The sequence below is a fragment of the Schistocerca nitens genome, chromosome 2, assembly GCF_023898315.1.
Source record: "Schistocerca nitens isolate TAMUIC-IGC-003100 chromosome 2, iqSchNite1.1, whole genome shotgun sequence".
NCBI lineage: Eukaryota > Metazoa > Arthropoda > Insecta > Orthoptera > Acrididae > Schistocerca > Schistocerca nitens.
The window spans coordinates 325,887,928-325,914,157 of record NC_064615.1 but is presented as its reverse complement, the minus strand read 5'-3'; the positions used below and the strand labels follow the sequence as shown (position 1 = coordinate 325,914,157).

At 44.0% G+C, this 26,230-nt stretch overlaps 1 protein-coding gene across 1 annotated transcript in view; it reads left to right on the top strand.

Moving 5' to 3' along the window:
* LOC126235011 (uncharacterized) overlaps positions 1–26,230 on the top strand; it is a 473,551-nt gene that overhangs the window by 187,763 nt on the left and 259,558 nt on the right. The window contains exon 16 of the mRNA XM_049943746.1: positions 18,413–18,548. Coding sequence (XP_049799703.1) covers positions 18,413–18,548 — 136 coding nt within the window. The remainder of the gene's footprint in view (positions 1–18,412; positions 18,549–26,230) is intronic.

Here is a 26,230-nt window from a genome sequence, read left to right as displayed (position 1 = left end):
GTTTGTAGTGCGGGCCCTCTCACGTAACGGAAGTTCCATTATAATCACTCTGTACATCTACATCAATACTATGCAAGCCACCTCATGGTGGGTGGAGGAGGGTACTTCTCGTATCGTTATCTGATTCCCCCTTACCTACCCCATTCGCGAATGGCGCGTGGGAAGAGTGATTGCCGGTATACTTCTGCATTAGCTCTACTTTCTCGAACTTTCTCATTGCAACCATTTCGTGGGAGCTAAGTGGGAGGAAGTTATGTGTTGCCACACTTTTCCCGGGAAGTTCACTCTCTAAATTTCAATACTGCACAACGCCTCTCTTGTAGAGTCTGTCAGTGGAGTTTGTTGAACACCCCTGTAACATCTCGCGTCGACTAAACGATCCCGCGAAAAAACGCGCTGCTCTTCATTCGGCCTTCTCCACCTCTTCTATCAGTCCTACCTGGTAAGCGGCTCAGATCGGTGAACAAAACAACCGGACGAACAAGCGCCTTGTAAGCCACTTCTGTAATGGATGAATTATATTTCCCTAAGATTCTTCGTATTAATCTCGGTCTGGCATCCGCTTTTCCAACTGATAAGTGGTACTTACTGGAATTAAGGAAAACGTGGAAGGGAGGACCCACCTATATAACTTTCTTTTCGCACAACCTGCTAAATTAACAATATATAAACGGTGTTTTACAGATAATCGGAGCATTTAACGATAAAATTTTCTTTAACAAAATGAACAATTTGCAGAATTGTTTTGATCTTAAATCCTAAGTTGAATAAGCTTTTAATCTTTGCAAAAGAAATCTGAAGTGCTGTATTGCAAAACAGCAGACATAATGACAGTGATTACAAGACGGCCGGACCTGCAGCCCACCCGTTATCGGGTGGAACAGCGGTGTTTACTACGGCGCTGGACACTGTCTGTCTTATTAAATGCCCTTCTGCAACACATGGAAATTATATAAGCACCATTGACGACAATACTGATACAATTACTCAAAGCAGATGACTTAACTTTTAAAAATGGTTCAGATGGCTCTGAGCACTATGGGACTTAACTTCTGAGGTCATCAGTCCCCTAGAACTTAGAGCTACTTAAACCTAACTAACCTAAGGACATCACACACATCCATGCCCGAGGCAGGATTCTAAACTGCGACCGTAGCGGTCGCGCGGTTCCAGACTGTAGCGCCTAGAACTGCTCGGCCACCCCGGCCGGCTTCACTTTTAATTTGAAAGCCGTATGTCGAAAGGTTCGGGGTTAAAATGCGCACCTGTGCTTAAAGGTAAAACAGATTAGCAAACAATGCGACAATGATAAGGCGTACTTCAAAACAACCAACCTCTTGATTTCAATCGGCAACGGAGATGCGAGTGGATTCCAACCCGTCCCTTCTGACAATTTTATTTTCACTAAAGCCCTGGCGACCGTTGGCTGTTAATATTTTCAAAGTTAAACTGGTTGTCAATTATTAAGAACGCTCTGAAGGAACGTCTCAAAACATTACTAGTGAACACTTGTTACAAGAGAACTCACTCGGCAGAACCACAAGATCCAACGAAAATACACCAATACTGACTGGTCTTTCAAACACAGAAACGAACAGCTTAGTACAACAGGTTGTTCAGATTATAACTAATGACTGAGAAATGCGATTACAATCACAGAACTGAACCGGTTAACAGCTAAATCTAACCACAAGGTCCCTCTTCTGTTTAACGGCAACCTGTGCCTTGGTACAATTGTTCCGGCTGTATTTACGACCAAGAGCTGATTAATTAGAACGTAGCCTGTCCAAGGTGTCTACAGTGATTGATGTACCACTCGCAGTCATGTTTCGAGACGTAAGAAGTGCCGTCGTAAAAACATCCTAACCGAAAGGTACCGGAGACGACTTTCACGGCTTATCAATAACAATCGGTTTCAAACCGGCAAGAATTGTTGCTGTCAGAACGCAGGTACGACTCAAACAGCCTTCGAGCAATGATTGCGGAAGGAACTTTATGCAGTGGACATATGGAGTCGGGGTACCTCGAAAACGCCATTGCTCGCAGCGCTCCATAAAGCTCCGCGTCTTCAGTCTAAATGTACGCTGACCAGTCAGAATGTTAAGACCACCGACCTGCTACCGATGTAAACCCGTGCAGGCGCTACCAGTGTCACCTGTCGAGGAGTAACAGCGAGTCAGACACACACACGGTACATGTCGTATCAGTGAGTGCTCTGTCCGTGTGTAGAATTGGGAAGACGCGCGATCTGTCCAAGTTTGAGCGAGGGCAGATTCTGATAGCCCGGAGGCTCGGCACTAGCGTTTCGGAAACTGCATGACCCGTCGGGTGTTCCACGAGTTCTGCGGTTAGTGTCTTCAACACGTGGCAAAACCAAGGTGAAATTACGTCCGGACGGCGTGGGGTTGAGCGGCCACCCCTCATTACAGATGTAGGACGTCGTTGGCTGTGCAGGTTGGTAAAACAGGACAGGCGGCGAACTGTGGCAGAAATAACATCATACTTTAATGCTAAACAGAGTATAAGTGTGTCTAATCACACAGTACACAGAACACTCAACAATGCGCCTCCGCAGCCGACAACCCACGCGTGTGTCAATGTTAACACCACTACTACGACTGACATTGGCACGTGACCATCGACACTGGACGGTGGCACAGAGGCAGAGCGTTGGATGCTCTGATGAATCCCGATACCTTTCTCATCATGCCGATGGGAGGGCGCGAATCCGTCGTTTTCCAGGGGAACGACTGCTTGACATACAGGGTGTTTCAAAAATGACCGGTATATTTGAAACGGCAATAAAAACTAAACGAGCAGCGATAGAAATACACCGTTTGTTGCAATATGCTTGGGACAACAGTACATTTTCAGGCGGACAAACTTTCGAAATTACAGTAGTTACAATTTTCAACAACAGATGGCGCTGCGGTCTGGGAAACTCTATAGTACGATATTTTCCACATATCCACCATGCGTAGCAATAATATGGCTTCACATGCAGATGCGATGTACTGCTTCAGCTGTTCAATTGTTTCTGGATTCTGGCGGTACACCTGGTCTTTCAAGTGTCCCCACAGAAAGAAGTCACAGGGGTTCATGTCTGGCGAATAGGGAGGCCAATCCACGCCGCCTCCTGTATGTTTCGGATAGCCCAAAGCAATCACACGATCATCGAAATATTCATTCAGGAAATTAAAGACGTCGGCCGTGCGATGTGGCCGGGCACCATCTTGCATAAACCACGAGGTGTTCGCAGTGTCGTCTAAGGCAGTTTGTACCGCCACAAATTCACGAAGAATGTCCAGATAGCGTGATGCAGTAATCGTTTCGGATCTGAAAAATGGGCCAATGATTCCTTTGGAAGACATGGCGGCCCAGACCAGTACTTTTTGAGGATGCAGGGACGATGGGACTGCAACATGGGGCTTTTCGGTTCCCCATATGCGCCAGTTCTGTTTATTGACGGAGCCGTCCAGGTAAAAATAAGCTTCGTCAGTAAACCAAATGCTGCCCACATGCATATCGCCGTCATCGATCCTGTGCACTATATCGTTAGCGAATGTCTCTCGTGCAGCAATGGTAGCGGCGCTGAGGGGTTGCCGCGTTTGAATTTTGTATGGATAGAGGTGTAAACTCTGGCGCATGAGACGATACGTGGACGTTGGCGTCATTTGGACCGCAGCTGCGACACGGCGAACGGAAACCCGAGGCCGCTGTTGGATCACCTGCTGCACTAGCTGCGCGTTGCCCTCTGTGGTTGCCGTACGCGGTCGCCCTACCTTTCCAGCACGTTCATCCGTCACGTTCCCAGTCCGTTGAAATTTTTCAAACAGATCCTTTATTGTATCGCTTTTCGGTCCTTTGGTTACATTAAACCTCCGTTGAAAACTTCGTCTTGTTGCAACAACACTGTGTTCCAGGCGGTGGAATTCCAACACCAGAAAAATCCTCTGTTCTAAGGAATAAACCATGTTGTCTACAGCACACTTGCACGTTGTGAACAGCACACGCTTACAGCAGAAAGACGACGTACAGAATGGCGCACCCACAGACTGCGTTGTCTTCTATATCTTTCACATCACTTGCAGCGCCATCTGTTGTTGAAAATTGTAACTACTGTAATTTCGAAAGTTTGTCCGCCTGAAAATGTACTGTTGTCCCAAGCATATTGCAACAAACGGTGTATTTCTATCGCTGCTCGTTTAGTTTTTATTGCCGTTTCAAATATACCGGTCATTTTTGAAACACCCTGTATGAACTGCGAGACGGAGACAAGATGACGGCGTCTCCATTATGCTCCGGGGAACATTCACGTTGGCGTCCATTGGTCGAGTGGAGCTCATGCAAGGCACCATGACGGCCAAGGAGTATCGTACTCTGGCATCCCGACGGCAGTAGCATTTTTCAGCAAGATAATGCGCCATGTCACAATGCAAGGGGTGTGATGGAGTGTTTCGAGGAAGACAGTGGCTAGTTCCAATTGATGTGCTGGCCTCCCAACTCGTCAGATCTGAACCCCATCGAGCACATCCGGCATGTGATTGAACGTGGCTTCGGAGCCCATCGCCCCCTCCCCGGAATTTAAGAGAGTTAGGTGATTTGTGTGTGCAGATGTTGCGTCAGCTCTCTCCAGCGACCTACCAAGGACTCGTTGCTTCGAAGCCAAGACTCGTCGCTGCTATTATCCGTGTTAAAGGTGGGCGTACAGGCTGTTAGGTGACTGGTCATAATGTTCTGGCTGATCAGTGTACATGTCTGCATATATATGACTACTTTGCAGTTCGTAATTAAGTACCTGGGAGAGGGTTCATGGAACACCCTCACCTTCTTTCTCCACTGTCCACTGTCGAACAGAACGCAAGAAAACGAACACTTAAATCTTTCCGTGCGAGCGCAAGCTCTGATTTCTCCTATTTTATTATGATGATCATTTCTTCCTATGTACGTGGGCGCCAACGAAATATTTTCACACTCCGAGGTGAAGTTGGTGACTCACATTTCAGGAGAAGATCCTGCCGCAACGTAAAACGCCTTTGTTTTGATGATTATCACTCCTGTTAGCGTATTATATCCTTGGCATTCTCTCCACTATTTCGCGATAACACAAAACGACCTTCCCTTCTTTGAACTTCTTCGATGTTCTCTGTCAAAGCTAATGAAATAGTGGCGTAGTGTGGCTAACAAAGGAACATTCCCAGCCGCGCGGGATTAGCCGAGCAGGCGCTGCAGTCTTGGACTGTGCGGCTGGTCCCGGCGGAGGTTCGAGTCCTCCCTTGGGCATGGGTGTGTGTGTTTGTCCTTAGGATAATTTAGGTTAAGTAGTGTGTAAGCTTAGGGACTGATAACCTTAGCAGTTAAGTCCCATACGATTTCACACACGTTTGAACATTTTTTTGAATATTCCCAGGAGCAAATAAACGATCTTGATGAAAGTTTGCGGGAGTGTAAGGGGCAAAATAATGCAATATGAACTTTTTGTTTGTGCCTAGCTTTACTTTTAAGGATAAAACACACCCCGAAAGGTAATTTGCCATATTATATTTACAGGGAATAATTTCGAACCCCATGAACCATGGACCTTGCCGTAGGTGGGGAGGCTTGCGTGCCTCAGCGATACAGATGGCCGTACCGTAGGTGCAACCACAACGGAGGGGTATCTGTTGAGAGGCCAGACAAACATGTGGTTCCTGAAGAGGGGCAGCAGCCTTTTCAGTAGTTGCAGGGGCAACAGTCTGGATGATTGACTGATCTGGCCTTGTAACATTAACCAAAACGGCCTTGCTGTGCTGGTACTGCGAACGGCTGAAAGCAAGGGGAAACTACAGCCGTAATTTTTCCCGAGGACATGCAGCTTTACTGTATGATTAAATGATGATGGTGTCCTCTTGGGTAAAATATTCCGGAGGTAAAATAGTCCCCCATTCGGATCTCCGGGCGGGGACTACTCAAGGGGACGTCATTATCAGGAGAAAGAAAACTGGCATTCTACGGATCGGAGCGTGGAATGTCAGATCCCTTAATCGGGCAGGTAGGTTAGAAAATTTAAAAAGGGAAATGGATAGGTTAAAGTTAGATATAGTGGGAATTAGTGAAGTTCGGTGGAAGGAGGAACAAGACTTTTGGTCAGATGAATACAGGGTTATAAATACAAAATCAAATAGGGGTAATTCAGGAGTAGGTTTCATAATGAATAAAAAAATAGGAGTGCGGGTTAGCTACTACAAACAGCATAGTGAACGCAATATTGTGGCCAAGATAGACACAAAGCCCATGCCTACTACAGTAGTACAAGTTTATATGCCAACTAGCTCTTCAGATGATGAAGAAATTGAAGAAATGTATGACGAGATAAAAGAAATTATTCAGGTAGTGAAGGGAGACGAAAATTTAATAGTCATGGGTGACTGGAATTCGTCAGTAGGAAAAGGGAGAGAAGGAAACATAGTAGGTGAATATGGATTGGGGGGAAGAAATGGAAGAAGAAGCCGCCTTGTAGAATTTTGCACAGAGCATAACTTAATCATAGCTAACACTTGGTTCAAGAATCATAAAAGAAGGTTGTATACCTGGAAGAATCCTGGAGATACTAAAAGGTATCAGATAGATTATACAATGGTAAGACAGAGATTTAGGACCCAGGTTTTAAATTGTAAGACATTTCCAGGGGCAGATGTAGATTCTGACCACAATCTATTAGTTATGACCTGTAGATTAAAACTGAAGAAACTGCAGTGGGAATTTAAGGAGATGGGACCTGGATAAACTGAAAGAACCAGAGGTTGTACAGAGTTTCAGGGAGAGCATAAGGGAACAATTGACAGGAATGGGGGAAAGAAATACAGTAGAAGAAGAATGGGTAGCTTTGAGGGATGAAGTAGTGAAGGCAGCAGAGGATCGAGTAGGTAAAAAGACGAGGGCTAGTAGAAATCCTTGGGTAACAGAGGAAATATTGAATTTAATTGATGAAAGGAGAAAATATAAAAATGCAGTAAATGAAGCAGGCAAAAAGGAATACAAACGTCTCAAAAATGAGATCGACAGGAAGTGCAAAATGGCTAAGCAGGGATGGCTAGAGGACAAATGTAAGGATGTAGAGGCTTGTCTCAGTAGGGGTAAGATAGATACTGCCTACAGGAAAATTAAAGAGACCTTTGGAGAGAAGAGAACCACTTGTATGAATATCAAGAGCTCAGATGGCAACCCAGTTCTAAGCAAAGAAGGGAAGGCAGAAAGGTGGAAGGAGTATATAGAGGGTTTATACAAGGGCGATGTACTTGAGGACGATATTATGGAAATGGAAGAGGATGTAGACGAAGACGAAATGGGAGATAAGATACTGCGTGAAGAGTTTGACAGAGCACTGAAAGACCTGAGTCGAAACAAGGCCCCGGGAGTAGACAACATTCCATTATCACTACTGATGGCCTTGGGAGAGCCAGTCATGACAAAACTCTACCATCTGGTGAGCAAGATGTATGAGACAGGCGAAATACCCTCAGACTTCAAGAAGAATATAATAATTCCAATCCCAAAGAAAGCAGGTGTTGACAGATGTGAAAATTACCGAACTATCAGTTTAATAAGTCACGGCTGCAAAATACTAACGCGAATTCTTTACAGACGAATGGAAAAACTGGTAGAATCCGACCTCGGGGAAGATCAGTTTGGATTCCGCAGAAATGTTGGAACACGTGAGGCAATGCTGACACTACGACTTATCTTAGAAAATAGATTAAGAAAAGGCAAACCTACGTGTCTAGCATTTGTAGACTTAGAAAAAGCTTTCGATAATGTTGACTGGAATACTCTCTTTCAAATTCTAAAGATGGCAGGGGTAAAATACAGGGAGCGAAAGGCTATTTACAATTTGTACAGAAACCAGATGGCAGTTATAAGAGTCGAGGGGCATGAAAGGGAAGCAGTGGTTGGGAAAGGAGTGAGACAGGGTTGTAGCCTCTCCCCGATGTTATTCAATCTGTATATTGAGCAAGCAGTAAAGGAAACAAAAGAAAAATTCGGAGTAGGTATTAAAATTCATGGAGAAGAAGTAAAAACTTTGAGGTTCGCCGATGACATTGTAATTCTGTCAGAGACAGCAAAGGACTTGGATGAGCAGTTGAACGGAATGGACAGTGTCTTGAAAGGATATAAGATGAACATCAACAAAAGCAAAACGAGGATAATGGAATGTAGTCAAATTAAATCGGGTGATGCTGAGGGAATTAGATTAGGAAATGAGACACTTAAAGTAGTAAAGGAGTTTTGCTGTTTAGGGAGTAAAATAACTGATGATGGTCGAAGTAGAGAGGATATAAAATGTAGACTGGCAATGGCAAATAAATCGTTTCTGAAGAAGAGAAATTTGTTAACATCGGGTATAGATTTAAGTGTCAGGAAGTCGTTTCTGAAAGGATTTGTATGGAGTGTAGCCATGTATGGAAGTGAAGCATGGACGATAAATAGTTTGGACAAGAAGAGAATAGAAGCTTTCGAAATGTGGTGCTACAGAAGAATGCTGAAGATAAGGTGGGTAGATCACGTAACTAATGAGGAGGTACTGAATAGGATTGGGGAGAAGAGAAGTTTGTGGCACAACTTGACTAGAAGAAGGGATCGGTTGGTAGGACATGTTTTGAGGCATCTACGGATCACAAATTTAGCATTGGAGGGCAGTGTGGAGGGTAAAAATCGTAGAGGGAGACCAAGAGATGAATACACTAAGCAGATTCAGAAGGATGTAGGCTGCAGTAGGTACTGGGAGATGAAGAAGCTTGCACAGGATAGAGTAGCATGGAGAGCTGCATCAAACCAGTCTCAGGACTGAAGACCACAACAACAACAACAATTTCGAAACCATGAAACACAAAAAAATGTGTCATGTAAAAGTTGAAATGTAATTAACACTCTTGAAAACTGTTAATTAATTTCTGTAATGATTTGAAATTTTGCAAAGTGGTATCTTTTGTTCCAGCATAAATTAAAGAAGCTTTCACGCCACGTCCCTCCAGTTGATTCTGAAATACATTTTTTCGAAAATAAGTTGTACACAAGTTGCTGTCAAAATATTTTTTAAGATATGTAATTAAAATATCTAAACTTTCATTACTGTCTAATTGTTTTGTGTTTTAAATTGTTATTTTACGTTGTATATTGGTGCTTTTTAGTTTATCGTTTCCCATACGTGAATTTTGTTACCTGAAAATAATAAGTAGCTGATTATTATGATACAAAATCATTACAATAATGACAAAGGCGAAAGAAATTATTAAAATATTACGCTTGAAAACATAATGTTTATTTTACACCATGCACACAAAATTAACGAAATTGCTTCACATAATACACAGAATTTAACAGAATATAAAACAAAGTTCAGCAGGAGTCCCAAATTGTGGTGGGCGATCCTCTAAATACTCTGTTTCGTACCAGACATATTTCAGTACTTCGGAAAACCTCGACGGAGAGAACTAATTATGTACTGGTGACTGCAGCTTGATTGTATTGTTTGTCAAGAGGAGGTTCTGCTTCCTGCTTTCTGTCACCAATCACCCTCTGTGGCGATCTCCAGCAAGTTGCAATGGATTCCATTCCTCAACCTTTTATTTGGTCTACCTAGCGATCTTCTTCCGCTGGGAGTAAAATCCCTGGATTTCAAAGGCCATCGATGCTTATCCATCCGAGCGACCTGACCTACCCATACATCAACGGTTATGAAAATATTGTGTATGGTTCTGACAAGGGGAAGGCCTCAGACACGGCCAATGGATTCGGCTCAAATTTGGCGGGTCGCTTGTGTACAACCTAAAACGAAGGAATCTAAGTTTTTTGGGTCAACACCCCCGAGTTTTTGAGAAAATCACCCCTAAAGGTTGTGAAGAGCAATCAACTCAAAATTGGAGGGATCGATAGATAATTGTAAATAGAGCATTTTTCATCATCGGGTATGGGGTCCGCAAACGCAAACTTTTCTAGAAATCGAGGAAAAACTTATATAACTGCCGCTTCTGTACCCACATGGTTAACGCTTTTCGGCGACAGCGCTGATAGCGCACCGGCCAAGGAAACTGGCTGGGACTCGAAGAACCCGGGTTAGAATCTAGAAAGATATGACACAACAAACAATAACTAGTTACTACAGCTTAAAAAGACGAGCTAATTACTACAAACTATATACAGTACTCACCATATGTTACTTACGAAAGGACACTGTATTCATTCACAAAACGTATTTAATTCGGCGCATTAACGATGGAAAAATCACTACATGTATCCGCGAGGTTCGCGGCAGCCTAATGACGGAAAACAACTCTTTCCGATTGACTTCTATAAGGCTCGTGCTGGACACCTTCACTCTTCCAGGTTCACAACTGTGATATGACGAAGAGGCAACCGGGACAACTTAACTCTTCGCGCGTGCATTCTGTCCCGTGCCTCGCTATAAACAAGCGTCGCGCGGTTGGCTATCTGTGATCCCTTGTGAGGAATTCGCAGCACTCTTACTCGGAGTTGTTTTCATGTGACAGGGCTTAAAAGTTTAATACTTTACTAACTCATGGCGATTGGGAAATTAGTTTGCGTACCTTATTATTATCATTCCTTATTGATTTACTTACCTTATTAACCCTCCTATCCCTATAAATTGTGATATGGAAAAATACAGACGAAAATAATAACATCCGCGAGGTTTCTTCGGGGTTCGAACCCAGGTTCTCCCATGCCGAGCCAATTACCTTGGCCATTGCGCTCTCGGCACTGCCGGCGAAAAGCGTTTTGCATGTCGGTACAGAAGCGGCAGTTGTAAAAGTTTCTTACCCCAATTTCTGGAAAAGTATGCTTTTTCGGACCCTATACCCGATGCTGAAAAATGCTCTACTTACAATTATCTATCGATCCCGCCAATTTTGAGTTGATTGCCCGTCATAACCTTTAGGGGTGATTTTCTCAAAAACGAGGGGGGTGTTGGCCCAAAATATCTTAGATTCCTTCGTTTTAGGTTGTACACAAGCGACCCGCCAAATTTGAGCCGAATCGGTTGGTCGTGTCTGAGGCCTTCCCCTAGTGAGCGAAGCAAAATCTGAAGCAACCAAGAAAATAAGCTACTTCTTTTACTTAGATGTTTCATCAACACTAGACCACACAAATTAACATACACCCTCTCCAATCTGGCCACAACCTAATGCTAAACAAATAAAAAATTGCCGTTTATCTTGGATGTTTGCTTAAGGCGATGTATACTATCTTTGGCCCGAAAAAACATGTTCTTTGAGGATTTTTTTCTCGGGATGTGTTACAGATATCAATGTCAAATTTGGTCAAAATGTTTGTTTATATTTCCTCTACAAACTGGAATTTTTTCGACCGGAAATGAAGAGCAAAGGCGAAAGTGCTGTCGGAACGAAACAAAATTTCGATGTAGACCTCCACGAGCGGTATGTCACAGATCAGCCGTCTCATCTGAAATCAAAATTGAATAGACATTAGCGATGTATATAAGATTCTTTAGGAGTTGTACCTCGCTTAAGTTATTTGGACCGTAGAAAACAAAATGGGGGCCATTTGAAAAAAATAGGGGTTTCTTCATCGATTTTTCGACTTCGTCGGCCAAGTAAAAATATTTATAGTTTATGGATCGGAATAAAAGTGGTACAACTCCTAGACAATTTAGTTAGCTTCGTCAGAAACAAAGAATCATGCCAATCGGTTCAGTAGATTTGAAGTTACCACACTGCGCGATGAAAAGAAAGTCATTTGGAGAAAAAAGCGTCTGAAGTTTTGACTGCATATAGATGCAATATTACGCAACTTACGTTCAATCTGCTATTCCGGATCCATAAACTAATCATTCCTCTTCCTAACAGAGGGCGTTCTGCTCGATCTGGGACATCCTGCGCTGCTTCAGAGCCGGTCGTACGGCCGGTGACAGCGGTTTTCTGCCGCTTGAATCCGGGTGGTCGTCCGAATACTTGGCGAACTGCGTCGAATAGAGTCCCAGGGTGACGTCCATCGTTGTCATGGTCTTTAGAATTGCTGAATACGCTTCGTTGACGCTGCTCACTGCCAGGAAAGTCGCAACCTCCACAGTCTTCGCACAAGAATGCAAACGCTTGGCGGCTAAATTCCAAACACACGCGTTCAAACTTTCATTTGAATTTTGTGTGTTTCCTCCCAAGCACCGGTACAATAACTCGTCCTCCGAAAGAAAAAAATTGGTGCTTGAAAAAGACTGATTTCAGGCAGGTGCATTTTCTTTTGTTCAACCGCGAATAACAAATATTTCCGTTCCGTATTCGGAAAAACCGTTTCAGGGGTGGATTCTAAACACTTTTATGGATCCAAAACTGAAATTTTTAAAAAATCGATTTTTAGAACCAAAAGATAGTAGACCTCCCCTTAATAATACTGTCGAAACAAAGGTACTTTCTGATTATTAGTTGACTTCTCATGAACATTAAGCAACAAACAAATTTGTAGTTCTTTTTAACCAGACTACATCGTTAAATAGTACTGAAAGATAACAGAAATTTCTGACAGTCTTTGTTAAGAAAATGAGATAAGTTTCTCTTCGTTATCATGACGCCAAGATAAATTTTATCATTTGGGCCAGGAACCAAGTGTGACTTGAATGAGTTTAGTTAATAATAGTACATAGGCACCTGTAAATTCAACTATATTAATAAAAGGACACACAAAAAACGGACACATGCGATTTACAACGTTAAATAAAATATTACAGTGCCCGGATGTGCCAATGCGAAGCATTATTCTGCCATCGTCGCATATCATGTAGTCACAGCCTCTGCATTTATAAGGCAGACACATGACTCTTCTTCCAATACCATGGGGGGGGGGGGTGTTTAAATTTTCTCACCACTACTGTCCGAGCCAACGACCATCCGTGATAATATTTCTGAGAAGCTGTATAGATGTTAGCCTCGTATACGACATGCGAGATGTGCTTGTTATGACGGATGAGTATTTCACAGATTACACGTGATGTATGGAAATATTCATATTTGGTACAACTCAGACATAAACACAACATATGCCGCTCAATGTACATATACAAATATTCGATATCATTGTGTCAAATAATTCAAGAGACTGACGAGATAAACACTGAGATACGTGAAAAAATGCCACATCTCGCAGGAAATATTTAATACATTTACTCTTTACTACTAACACACTCCCACAATCGAGTCAACTTAAGGAGATTCCTGACACATGGCAGTGCTTCTGACAACTTTCAAATGCGCAGCGCAAACGACTGTAGGCGAAAACAATAGCCGTCTATAGAGCTATGTACTGGCGTTGCCACAGACGTTTACAAAATGGCGTTGTACAACGTGAAGCAGCTGCGCACAGCGTTCAGAAACTGTTAGGTAATTTCGAAGGCGTTTTCTCGGATACACGGAAATGACGTTTTTTCGACATTACACTACAAAAACAGTTCTTTTTTTATTGTCGTTTATTATAGATAATTGTTAAAATGAAATGTTTTGTCAGCTAGTTATCTATAAACGTTTGAAAATTATGAAAGACATAAGTGTTGGTGGTACATACTAATCTCCAGGCACTCGCTCTTCGAATCATTCACTAGGAGATCGATCTTGCTGTCTCCCACCTCCACGCTGTTGCTCATCTGCATCTGCAGCTGCAGGACTATTCTGCAATCGATAGTTAACTACTTGGCAGAGGACTCACCGAACCTACCTTCGGACTGTTTCTCTACGTATCCAATGTCCAATAGCGCTCCGAAAAAACGAACGCTTAAATCTTTCCGTGCGAGCTCCAGTTTCTCTTATTTAATCGCAATGATTATTGCTCCTTATGTAGGTGGGCGTCAAAGAAAAAGTTTCACATTCCGAGGAGAAATTTGGTGTTGAAAGCGCTTCCTTAGATCTGGATAACAGAACGACGTCTTCGACATATGCAATATGTGTAATTTTCTCACCTTCGATCTCGATCCCCGTAAAATTTTATGGAAGGGTTCCCTCATTATCTTTTCGAAAGCCGGGCTGAACAATGTCCATCTCCTCTGCCTCAGCTCCGTAATTACACTGTTGTTGTTGTTGTTGTGGTCTTCAGTCCTGAGACTGGTTTGATGCAGCTCTCCATGCTACTCTATCCTGTGCAAGCTTCTTCATCTCCCAGTACCTGCTGCAACCTACATCCTTCTGAATCTGCTTAGTGTATTCATCTCTTGGTCTCCCTCTACGATTTTTACCCTCCACGCTGCCCTCCAATGCTAAATTTGTGATCCCTTGATGCCTCAAAACATGTCCTACCAACCGATCCCTTCTTCTAGTCAAGTTGTGCCACAAACTTCTCTTCTCCCCAATCCTATTCAATACCTCCTCATTAGTTATGTGATCTACCCACCTTATCTTCAGCATTCTTCTGTAGCACCACATTTCGAAAGCTTCTATTCTCTTCTTGTCCAAACTATTTATCGTCCATGTTTCACTTCCATACATGGCTACACTCCATACAAATACTTTCAGAAACGACTTCCTGACACTTAAATCTATACTCGATGTTAACAAATTTCTCTTCTTCAGAAACGATTTCCTTGCCATTGCTAGTCTACATTTTATATCCTCTCTACTTCGACCATCATCAGTTATTTTACTCCCTAAACAGCAAAACTCCTTTACTACTTTAAGTGTCTCATTTCCTAATCTAATCCCCTCAGCATCACCCGATTTAATTCGACTACATTCCATTATCCTCGTTTTGCTTTTGTTGATGTTCATCTTATATCCTTCTTTCAAGACACTGTCCATTCCGTTCAACTGCTCTTCCAAGTCTTTTGCTGTCTCTGACAGAATTACAATGTCATCGGCGAACCTCAAAGTTTTTACTTCTTCTCCATGAATTTTAATACCTGCTCCGAATTTTTCTTTTGTTTCCTTTACTGCTTGCTCAATATACAGATTGAATAACATCGGGGAGAGGCTACAACCCTGTCTCACTCCTTTCCCAACCACTGCTTCCCTTTCATGCCCCTCGACTCTTATAACTGCCATCTGGTTTCTGTACAAATTGTAAATAGCCTTTCGCCCCCTGTATTTTACCCCTGCCACCTTCAGAATTTGAAAGAGAGTATTCCAGTTAACCTTGTCAAAAGCTTTCTCTAAGTCTACAAATGCTAGAAACGTAGGTTTGCCTTTTCTTAATCTTTCTTCTAAGATAAGTCGTAAGGTTAGTATTGCCACACGTGTTCCAACATTTCTACGGAATCCAAACTGATCTTCCCCGAGGTACGCTTCTACCAGTTTTTCCATTCGTCTGTAAAGAATTCGCGTTAGTATTTTGCAGCTGTGACTTATTAAACTGATAGTTCGGTAATTTTCACATCTGTCAACACCTGCTTTCTTTGGGATTGGAATTATTATATTCTTCTTGAAGTCTGTGGGTATTTCGCCTGTCTCATACATCTTGCTCACCAGATGGTAGAGTTTTGTCATGACTGGCTCTCCCAAGGCCATCAGTAGTTCTAATGGAATGTTGACTACTCCCGGGGCCTTGTTTCGACTCAGGTCTTTCAGTGCTCTGTCAAACTCTTCACGCAGTATCTTATCTCCCATTTCATCTTCATCTACATCCTCTTCCATTTCCATAATACTGTCCTCAAGTACATCGCCCTTGTATAAACCCTCTATATACTCCTTCCACCTTTCTGCCTTGCCTTCTTTGCTTAGAACTGGGTTGCCATCTGAGCTCTTGATATTCATACAAGTGGTTCTCTTCTCTCCAAAGGTCTCTTTAATTTTCCTGTAAGCAGTATCTATCTTACCCCTAGTGAGACAAGCCTCTACATCCTTACATTTGTCCTCTAGCCATCCCTGCTTAGCCATTTTGCACTTTCTGTCGATCTCATTTTTGAGACGTTTGTATTCCCTTTTCCCTGCTTCATTTACTGCATTTTTATATTTCCTCCTTTCATCAATTAAATTCAATATTTCTTCTGTTACCCAAGGATTTCTATTAGCCCTCGTCTTTTTACCTACCTGATCCTCTGCTGCCTTCACTACTTCATCCCTCAGAGCTACCCATTCTTCTTCTACTGTATTTCTTTTCCCCATTCCTGTCAATTGTTCCCTTATGCCCTTCCTGAAACTCTCTACAACCTCTGGTTCTTTCAGTTTATCTAGGTCCCATCTCCTTAAATTCCCACCTTTTTGCAGTTTCTTCAGTTTCAATCTGCAGTTCATAACCAATAGATTGTGGTCAGAATCCACATCTGCCCTTGGAAATGTCTTACAATTTAAAACCTGGGTCCTAAATCTCTGTCTTACCATTATATAATCTATCTGATACCTATTAGTATCTCCAGGATTCTTCCAAGTATACAACCTTCTTTTATGATTCTTGAACCAAGTGTTAGCTATGATTAAGTTATGCTCTGTGCAAAATTCTACAAGGCGGCTTCCTCTTTCATTTCTTCCCCCCAATCCATATTCACCTACTATGTTTCCTTCTCTCCCTTTTCCTACTGACGAATTCCAGTCACCCATGACTATTAAATTTTCGTCTCCCTTCACTACCTGAATAATTTCTTTTATCTCGTCATACATTTCATCAATTTCTTCATCATCTGAAGAGCTAGTTGGCATATAAACTTGTACTACTGTAGTAGGCATGGGCTTTGTGTCTATCTTGGCCACAATAATGCGTTCACTATGCTGTTTGTAGTAGCTAACCCGCACTCCTATTTTTTTATTCATTATTAAACCTACTCCTGCGTTACCCCTATTTGATTTCGTATTTATAACCCTGTAATCACCTGACCAAAAGTCTTGTTCCTCCTGCCACCGAACTTCACTAATTCCCACTATATCTAACTTTAACCTATCCATTTCCCTTTTTAAATTTTCTAACCTACCTGCCCGATTAAGGGATCTGACATTCCACGCTCCGATCCGTAGAACGCCAGTTTTCTTTCTCCTGATAACGACATCCTCTTGAGTAGTCCCCGCCCGGAGATCCGTATGGGGGACTATTTTACCTCCGGAATATTTTACCCAAGAGGACGCCATCATCATTTAATCATACAGTAAAGCTGCATGTCCTCGGGAAAAATTACGGCTGTAGTTTCCCCTTGCTTTCAGCCGTTCGCAGTACCAGCACAGCAAGGCCGTTTTGGTTAATGTTACAAGGCCAGATCAGTCAAACATCCAGACTGTTGCCCCTGCAACTACTGAAAAGGCTGCTGCCCCTCTTCAGGAACCACATGTTTGTCTGGCCTCTCAACAGATACCCCTCCGCTGTGGTTGCACCTACGGTACGGCCATCTGTATCGCTGAGGCACGCAAGCCTCCCCACCAACGCCAAGGTCAATGGTTCATGGGGGAAGGTAATTACACTGTGTGATCACGTAATTACACTATGTGATCAAAAGTATCCGGACACTCCCAAAAATATACGTTTTTCATAGTAGGTGCATTGTGCTGTCACCTACTGCCAGGTACTCTATATCAGCGACCTCAGCAATCATTAGACATCGTGAGAGAGCAGAATGGGGCGCTCCGTGGAACTCACAGACTTCGAACGTGGTCAGGTGATTGTGTGCCACTCGTGTCATATGTATGTACGCGAGATTTCCACACTCCTAAACGTCCATAGGTCCACTGTTTCCGATGTGATGTGAAGTTTACACGTTCAGGTGGTGGCTAATATAAATCTGCAGTGTCAGAAGACTGGAAACCGAACAGGCCATTAGGTCTATCACAGTTGAGGAGCTACCTGCAGCATCGTTTGCACCTCTCAGCGATGTAGAACTTATTGGTGAGTGTGGTCTCTCTGATATCACGTATCGATACCACCCCATGGCGTCATAGCAACGGAATTTGAAGTTTCCGTGAGACGCCAGTAGCTGTCGTGCGGGGTCCGGCGGATCCAGTGGAGCCTCTCCAGCGGCTCGGCGCCCCCTGACGCCGCGATGTAGGAGGGCCGGCGGAAGCGGCTCAGCCCACTCCCGCTCGGAGCCACTTACCTACGGGACTCCATGCAGACGCCGCCTGGTCGCGGCTCTGGCACCACCGTTCGTGCTTTAGTGCAGAGAGAATTTTCCTCGCGGGCATTGAGGGAGCTGGACCCTCTTTCGTGCCGCATTATCTCTTATGAGTCTTCATATGTTTGGAGAAATACAAGTTAAATAAATCTTGTGTTTATTGTGTTAATTTGCTCACTAGTCATTTCTGCTCCTATCCAGTTTTCCTACTGCTACAACTGTCGCACCACTCATTATTGTCCTTGACGAACTTTTGTCGGCTCTGGTATTTCTTAAAAAAGTTAACTTTATAGTACATATTTTGAACCATTTTACCCAACTAATCTTATTGAACCACCTTTATCATTCCTTTTACTTACATACTCTTTGCTCTCCACATTGTTGCTTGATTAGTTCTCCTTATTGCTTCGCACTGTGCTTTGCCTTGTCCAAAATCTGTGATTCGTAACCAGCTCTCCTTGGCTTCTCTTCTCTTCGCTAATGCCTGGCGGACTTCAAAGAATGTAAAATGTTCAGAGGTGCTCGAGAGGTAATGCGGTTTTTGATATGAGATGCTTTTAATAATTCTCGTAACGAATCTCTGTCTCGAAATCTGGCAGAAAATCCAGAGACGTTAAGGCCCATTAAGGCCACATCCAAAGACACAATCAATGCCTTCACTGCGTGATATTGAACGACGTTTTCCGTGATTCATTCATCAAATAAAATGCAGCAAATAGTCCGGAACTGGAATCTAGAACAGCTGCTAAACTGAGCAATTTAGAGGTAAATACCCTCGGTGTAGCTAAGTATAGAAGGAAAATCTTTGGGTCTAGAAATTGATCCAATTACCTTCGTTTCAGAGCATTATGATGAAATAGGTGCGTGTTTAGGAGTGATACACAACGGCTCGCTAGATTGAAGCTCCATATCTAAAGACTGAAAATTTGCACATATTACACCAACCCACAGTAAGGAAAACAGAAGTCATCCGCTGAATTATTAACTTATGTCGTCGATATAGATTTTTATTAGTACTTTGGAACATATACTGTGCTTAAAAATTATGAAATGCACTGCCTGACAAGAAAAGTGACACACAGAAAAGATGTTTGGAAGTAAACGTAAGTTCGTAGAAGTTCACGCTGTCAGCGAGTACGTAAACGATTAGAGTTAAAATTCTCTGTGACAGGTAGAACAACAACAAGAGTATCCAGAATGAGATTTTCACTCTGCAGCGGAGTGTGCGCTGATATGAAACTTCCTGGCAGATTAAAACTGTGTGCCCGACCGAGACTCGAACTCGTGACCTTTGCCTTTCGCGGGCAAGTGCTCTACCAACTGAGATACCGAAGCACGACTCACGCCCGGTACTCACAGCTTTACTTCTGCCAGTACCTCGTCTCCTACCTTCCAAACTTTACAGAAGCTCTCCTGCGAACCATGCAGAACTAGCACTCCTGAAAGAAACAAGAGTACTTTAGTGTTGCTGGTGTTTAGTACTGTTGGCTTGGTGGGCTGTATACGAGGAGTGAATAGCGTCAGATGATGAGTTTTCACTGTTAAGGACACTGAGTTGTCGCGTATTCGTATGAAACAGCATTATCAGCACCTGACGGAGTTTAAAAGAGGCCTCATTATGTGTCTCCACTTGGCTGGATGGTCGAATCGTGTAATATCCTGATTTGTGGGGTATTTGGATGTGACAACGGTCCGATGCTAGACTGCACGGGATCGTGATGACGGTTGCACTCGTCGTCACGACTCCAGTCGACCACGTCTACAATCACAAAGAAGAATCGTCATACTACGTACAAGCACACAGTAACCCTACAAATGGGCACCTGCAATCTGGGAACAAGAAATAGACTCCCAGCAACATTCTGCAGTTCCACACCATTGGTCGGAAACTAACAACAACTGGACTAGGAAATTACCGTCCCATGAGTACGTTACCGTTGACACCTAACACAAAGGGCTGCGTTTGCAGTGGTGGCCTGACTGAGACGCATGGCCCGCTGATGAATTGCATCACACTGTGTTCAGTGCTTGTGCACTGTCGTCGTTTGCGAGTGTGGTGACTATCTGGGAAAAGATCTCATTTTTACAATGTTTTGGAGACGCACAGCGGTGTTACTACCGTCACGCTGTTGGGAGGCATGACTTCATATCGCAGCTCATAGTGATTGAGAAAACTCTGACAGCACAGTGGTAAGTTACGGACGACCTGAGTCGTTAAGCGTTACCACTCACACGATAGTACCGTGGTGCCATTTTTCAATAGGACAATGTTGAAGGATGGTAGCTTACCGTTTTTGGACGTCGTGGTTAGTAGGAAGGGGAGGAGTCATTAGGGCATTCCGTCTAACGTAAGCCCACACGTACGGACCACTATCCACAAGCGTCGAGCTGCCATCAACCTTCACAACCTATTGGCGTCATTAGAACATTGTAGCACCTGTCACATGTTGCTTCTGATGGATGTAGCCTTGCAAAGGAGCTAGAACAACAACAGTCGGTGTTCAAGGATAATGGTTACCCTCCACATCTGATTATTACAGCGCTAAAGATGAAGAAACGTGACCACCCACAACATACAGGTGTCAGTTATTGAACTATATGAAAAAAAACGCAAAATTATTTACAAACTACGGCGTGCACACACTTTATTCAACGTGTAAACGTCACTACAGATATTCGGGTTTAGGTTATGACTATTCGATATATCTTCCATCATTGGCAGTGATGTGGCGCAGATGAATAGTGGAATTCTGCATGACCTCCTGAATGGCTGCTTTCAGCTGAACAATGGTTTTGTACACCTTGTCTTTAGCCCAACAAAAAGAAGTCGCTTGTGTTCAGATCCAATCGAGGCCCATGCCAGTCGCCTCGGCTACCCCAGAGCCAGAATACTGTCCCCAAGATGCTCCTGCAGGACCATATCTTGTTGAAATCAGAGTCACTTTGGATAATGGGGATGAAATCATCTTCTAAAACCTTCACGTACCGTTCGGTAATCACCGTGCCATCGAGGGATATCACATCGTTTATTCCGTGACTGGACATTGCACACCACACAGTCACCCGTTGACGATGAAGAGACTTCTCGATCGCGAAGTGCGGATTCTCAGTCTTCCAAATGCGTCAGTTTTGCTTATTGACGAACTCATCAAATGAAAGTGGGCTTCGTCGCTAAACCAAACCACGCGCATGCGCATACTAATTTCCATCTTTCCCCTCGGCCAACCGTGCAGTTTGAATGTCCTAACGGAAACCGTTCAGAAGTTATAACTATTTTATTTCATATAGTTCAATAATAATCACTCTGTATAGAGGATAATGAGCTGTTAAAGTACAGGGAGCTCCTTCCACACATCGGCAATCTTTAGTCTAAAGTAGGCGAGATCCTAAGGAAACATCAAGATAAAGTAATCTCCCAGACACTGCAGATGATTAGCGCTCTTCTCGTTTCGATAGAGGACAATCTGGGACTACGGAAGGCCGGAATTTACAAAATTCCTTGCGAGTGTGACAAAACTTACGTAGTTGAGACGATGCCACTGTACATGCAAGGTGCGTTGAACGTGAGCGTCACACTCGCTTTTCGCAGCCCAGTAAGTCGACTGTAGGTGAGCACTATATTGTCACAGGACACTGTCGATTATTCTGCCACAAAAATTTTGGTCCCCGGCGAGATCCTTTTGGGAATCAGCAGTTAAAGTATCTGTGAAAATATGTCTAGCTCTAAATCTTAAAAATCGTGACGGCGGCTTTCAACTAGACAGAGCTTGGGACCCGGTGATGTCTTTGATTTCTTCTGAGAGAAAACATTTCATTCATAATGACGCGTCTGGCGACATCTGACGCTTGTTTTTTGCGCCGTGTGCACACGTTCCGACCGAAGGCGGACACGAAACTACGTGTCCGCCCTCAGTTCCACCTTGACGCATACGTCTGTGCGCCAGAGATGGAAATGTATTTCCAGAGGGCGCGGATTTCGATAGAGGACCCACCTGAGACGGCCACCAATGCGCATTTGTCTCCGCGCCAATTTTTGCTATAAAGCCGACACCGTGAACATAGCGGTCTCCAGTGGTGAACGCTTACCTGAAGATGGGTGAACGGTTGCTAGAATAAATATTGTGGCAAGAATTCAAAATGACCCGACTCCAATCCCGAAAATTCATGGATTAGGACAATGCTCGTTCGCATGTGGCATGTCTCTGTATAAACCGTCTGCTTGATGTTGAGGTTCTCTCGTAGCCAGCAAGACCCCCAGATCTGTCCCAGGTAAAACACGTGCGGCACCTGCTCGTACATAAAATCCGTCACAGTGTTGGTATCGATAATGTCGAGAACCAGCTACATCTGTTGTGGTCCATCTTGCCTCAGTATAGGATACAAAGACTTCATGACACCCTTTCCAACCGAATCAGTGCGTACATCCAGGACAGAGGGGTGCAACGTCATATGCACAAATGGTCAAGATTATTGTAAATGTGATTTGATTTTGTAATCACTTAAATATCAGCACAGACCCTGACAACCTGTCAAGTTTCATTTAGTATTCTCTTCTCCTTCCAGGTGTCGCACTTTCTTTATCAGAAAGAGGACCTCGAAAAAAACGATCTATTTCTCATAATCAGAACGAATGAAACAAAATATTTCTTGTGACACCCAACTGGTTCTATATTCGCACGAAACAATGATTACAATCGAAAGGGTATCTCAAGTAGATTCCATTTTTCTACGTTTCAAGATGGCTTCTGACGCCGTGCGTTGGAGACAATCAAGGAAATACAAACAGCCTCTTTGTCACGTAAACTAGTCCTACCTGTTATGGAGCAAGCCTTGGTTGCTGCGCAGTTTCGCTGGATCACTACATGAAACTGCTGTAATATTCTTAACATGGATAGCCAGACACGTCTTTTTAAGCTCAGAATTGAAAGTTTACCAGTTTCGAATCACGTTCTTACGATCCTGCCGGTGATGGCTACGTCCCTTACAGTCTTTAATGTCTACAAACAGGTAGATAGTTGGATATAAGGAGAGCATAAGAGTCCTGATTTATTCAGAGAAATCAGATGAAGTGAATATAATTTGCTTCACACGCAGTTAAGTATAAAAAGACACAGAACCGTTATTAGTCACATACATTGTTCAAATGATCCAACACATGTTCTGATTGAAACTTCCTGGCAGATTAAAACTGTGTGCCGGACCGAGACTCGAACTCGGGACCTTTGCCTTTCGCGGGCAAGTGCTCTACCAACTTTTTTTTACCAACTTTTTTTCAAATTTTTTGTCTTTTTTTTAAGTTGCAGGTAAGGAGAAAACAAATAAAAAGCTCTTGTGTATGAAAATAAAAGACGACATTCTTCATAACAATAACAATATCCTTTGAAAACGTAAAACATAAAAGGTAGCTATATTTCCGCAACGGCCTTCTTTTATTTATTTATTTATTTATTTATTTATTTAATTATGTGTTTGTTACATGTGTAAGGGAAAAAAACTTAGAAGAGGAGCAGAAAAGAGAAGTGAAATAAAATAGGAATACTTTCCGCGCCATGCTCCACTTTGGCGCGCCATCAGAACAAAATGCATTCTATCATTGACCATTAAAGGGAAACGTGGGATCGTCCAGTCTTGGCTGGCACAGTTCGTTGAGATTCCAGCTTTGAGGCGGGTTGGTGAAAATACTCTGTAAATAGTTCGCGAAAGTGGCCCGATAGTGTCGATGTCGGCGAGGGGTGTGGTGATGTAGTTGGAGGCGTGTCCAAAAGTCCGCCGGATCGACGATGTCGTCCCGGAAGAGGTAGTTGACAGCCATGCCACTGATCCATGTGATGGCGTGCCACTTAGCCGATGGAAAGTAGGTCGAGTCGGGATATATCATCATGGTAGGAGAAACGTGATGTGGTGGTACTCGGAGGTAGAAAGCCACAATCTTCTGTGCGAGGGTCCAGACAGCTGCTGCTGGCCCACACTCAAAACGATGTAAATCTGTATCTTCGACATTGCACTTGAGGCACAGGGGTGAGTCCATCAGTGCGATGCGATGCAGTTTCTGTCTTGTAGTATACTTGCCGTTGACGAGAAGGTACCACATAGAGGTGGTGTCAGTGGTGTGATATGGTTGGTGGATCGCTTTCCAAACTGTAGGCCATGAAACCAGGGGGTTACGTGTTTCGACAGGGTTGCGGGGTGGAGACTTTCGGAGAAGGCAATAGATGTCGCTGGTGGTCGTCTTCCTGGTCCTGGGGAGCTCGGTGCATATGTAGCTATACTCCAAAAAGAAACGGCCGATATGTGACATCGGAGGTGGGATGTGTGCCAGAGACGTCGGTGGGCGTCTCGAAACAGGTGCGAGCTCAGTGGTCAACATTACAGTAAAACTAGCATTTTGGCTTTTCCATAAACGGAGCATAGTATTTGTGTAAAGTGCCATAGTCCTGGCTCTCACATTAATCACATCGAGGCCACCGTCCCGCTTCGGTATGGTGAGAGCTTCATACTGGACTTTGAAGATGTGTCCAGAACAAATAAAATAGCCGAAAGCCGCCTGTAATCTGGCCGCCATTGTCGCAGGTATGGGCAGAATCTGCGCTATATGGGGTATCCGGGCTGCCAGATGGGTATTGACGAAGGTGACTCTCTGGCACATATTCAGCGGGCGTAGTATGTGACTTTGTATGTTGGCCCTGATGCGTTGCAGTAGTGCCCGAAAATTGATCGCCTAGGTGCGGCGAATGTCTCGCGTGTACACCAATCCGAGACAACGAAGGGTGTCCACCAGTTGAAATGGGACTACGCTGTCTGCGGGAAGGCCGCGGCCGATCTTCATGGCGCATGATTTTGCCACGTTCATAGCACTCCCTGCCCCTGCACTGTAACGGGTAATCCACTGCATCGCAGCTTGTACGTCGGCCGCTGAACGTACGACGAGGGCCAAGTCGTCCGCGTAAGCTCGGCAGCGGAACATATGATCCCGGAGTGGAATACCTGTCAAACGTCGCCGTAATCCGCAAATGAGTGGTTCCATCGCAATGGCATAAAGCACCGTAGACAAAGGGCAACCCTGCCGTACTGAGCGTTCAATCCGTATAGGTTCTGTAATTCTGCCGTTGACGAGAAGTCTGGACGTTGCTCCACGAAGGAGCCGCATAATCACTTGCGTGAACGTCGGGGGAATTGCCATTCGGTCCATCACTGCGTTGAGGAATGCATGATTGACGCGGTCAAACGCTTGTTTGAAGTCGATGGAGATTAAAGCGCCTGGCAGTCGCGAGTGTGTTGCCACAGCGATCACATCTCGATATTCACTGAGGGCTGTCTGTATATTACGATCGCCGCCTAAGGATGTTTGTTCGTGGGAAACACTGTCTCGTAAGACATGTTTGAGTCGCACTGCTAGAAGGCGTGTGAAAATCTTGAAGTCGGAATTGAGTAACGTGATCGGCCGATAACTGTCGAGTCGTGTTCCTCCTGCGGGTTTCGGGACTGGTACAAGTAAGCCTTCCATGAACATTGGTGGCTGGTTCGCCGCGCCGGACAAAAGTTCCCAGTACATGCCCCTCCATCGTGGCATCATCAAATCTTGGAAGGTTCTGTAAAATTCGAGAGGTAAACCATCCGGGCCGGGAGATCGATTCAGAGACCCTTTGGCCACAGCGCCTTGGACGGCGTAGGTGGTCACTTCAGAAGTCAGGAGGGTTGCAGCTGCTGCGTTGAGAGTACCAAGTGTCTCCTGGGCAACCTCAGCAATGGCCTCTGCACCGGCAGGTACTTCTTGATAGAAAAGTCTATAGTGCGTTGTGAATGCATCCGCAATGGTAGCTTGCGAAGTCAACCGTCGTCCATCAGGTAAGTCTAAAGTTGTCATTAAAGCCTGTCGGCGTCGACGAACATTTTGAACAATATGATGCATAGAAGGTTCTTCACCGTTAATCCTATCTTGGCTGCGTGCTCGTACAATGGCTCACTCTAGACGGCATCTGGTCAAGGTTAAAATCTTTGCCTTGATGCGTTGAGCTTCTTTTAGACGATCCGGGGATGGAGGATGATCCATGAGTTCACGTAGAGCGCTGTAGTAGAAATCTGTTGTAAGGTGATTCCACCTGGCTTTGGCTCTGCCATAGTGTGTCAATGTGCGTCGGATGGCCGGTTTGGCGCACAGCAACCACCACTGCAGTGTGGTCTCGTAACGCATAATGCGTTGAACACAGGTGT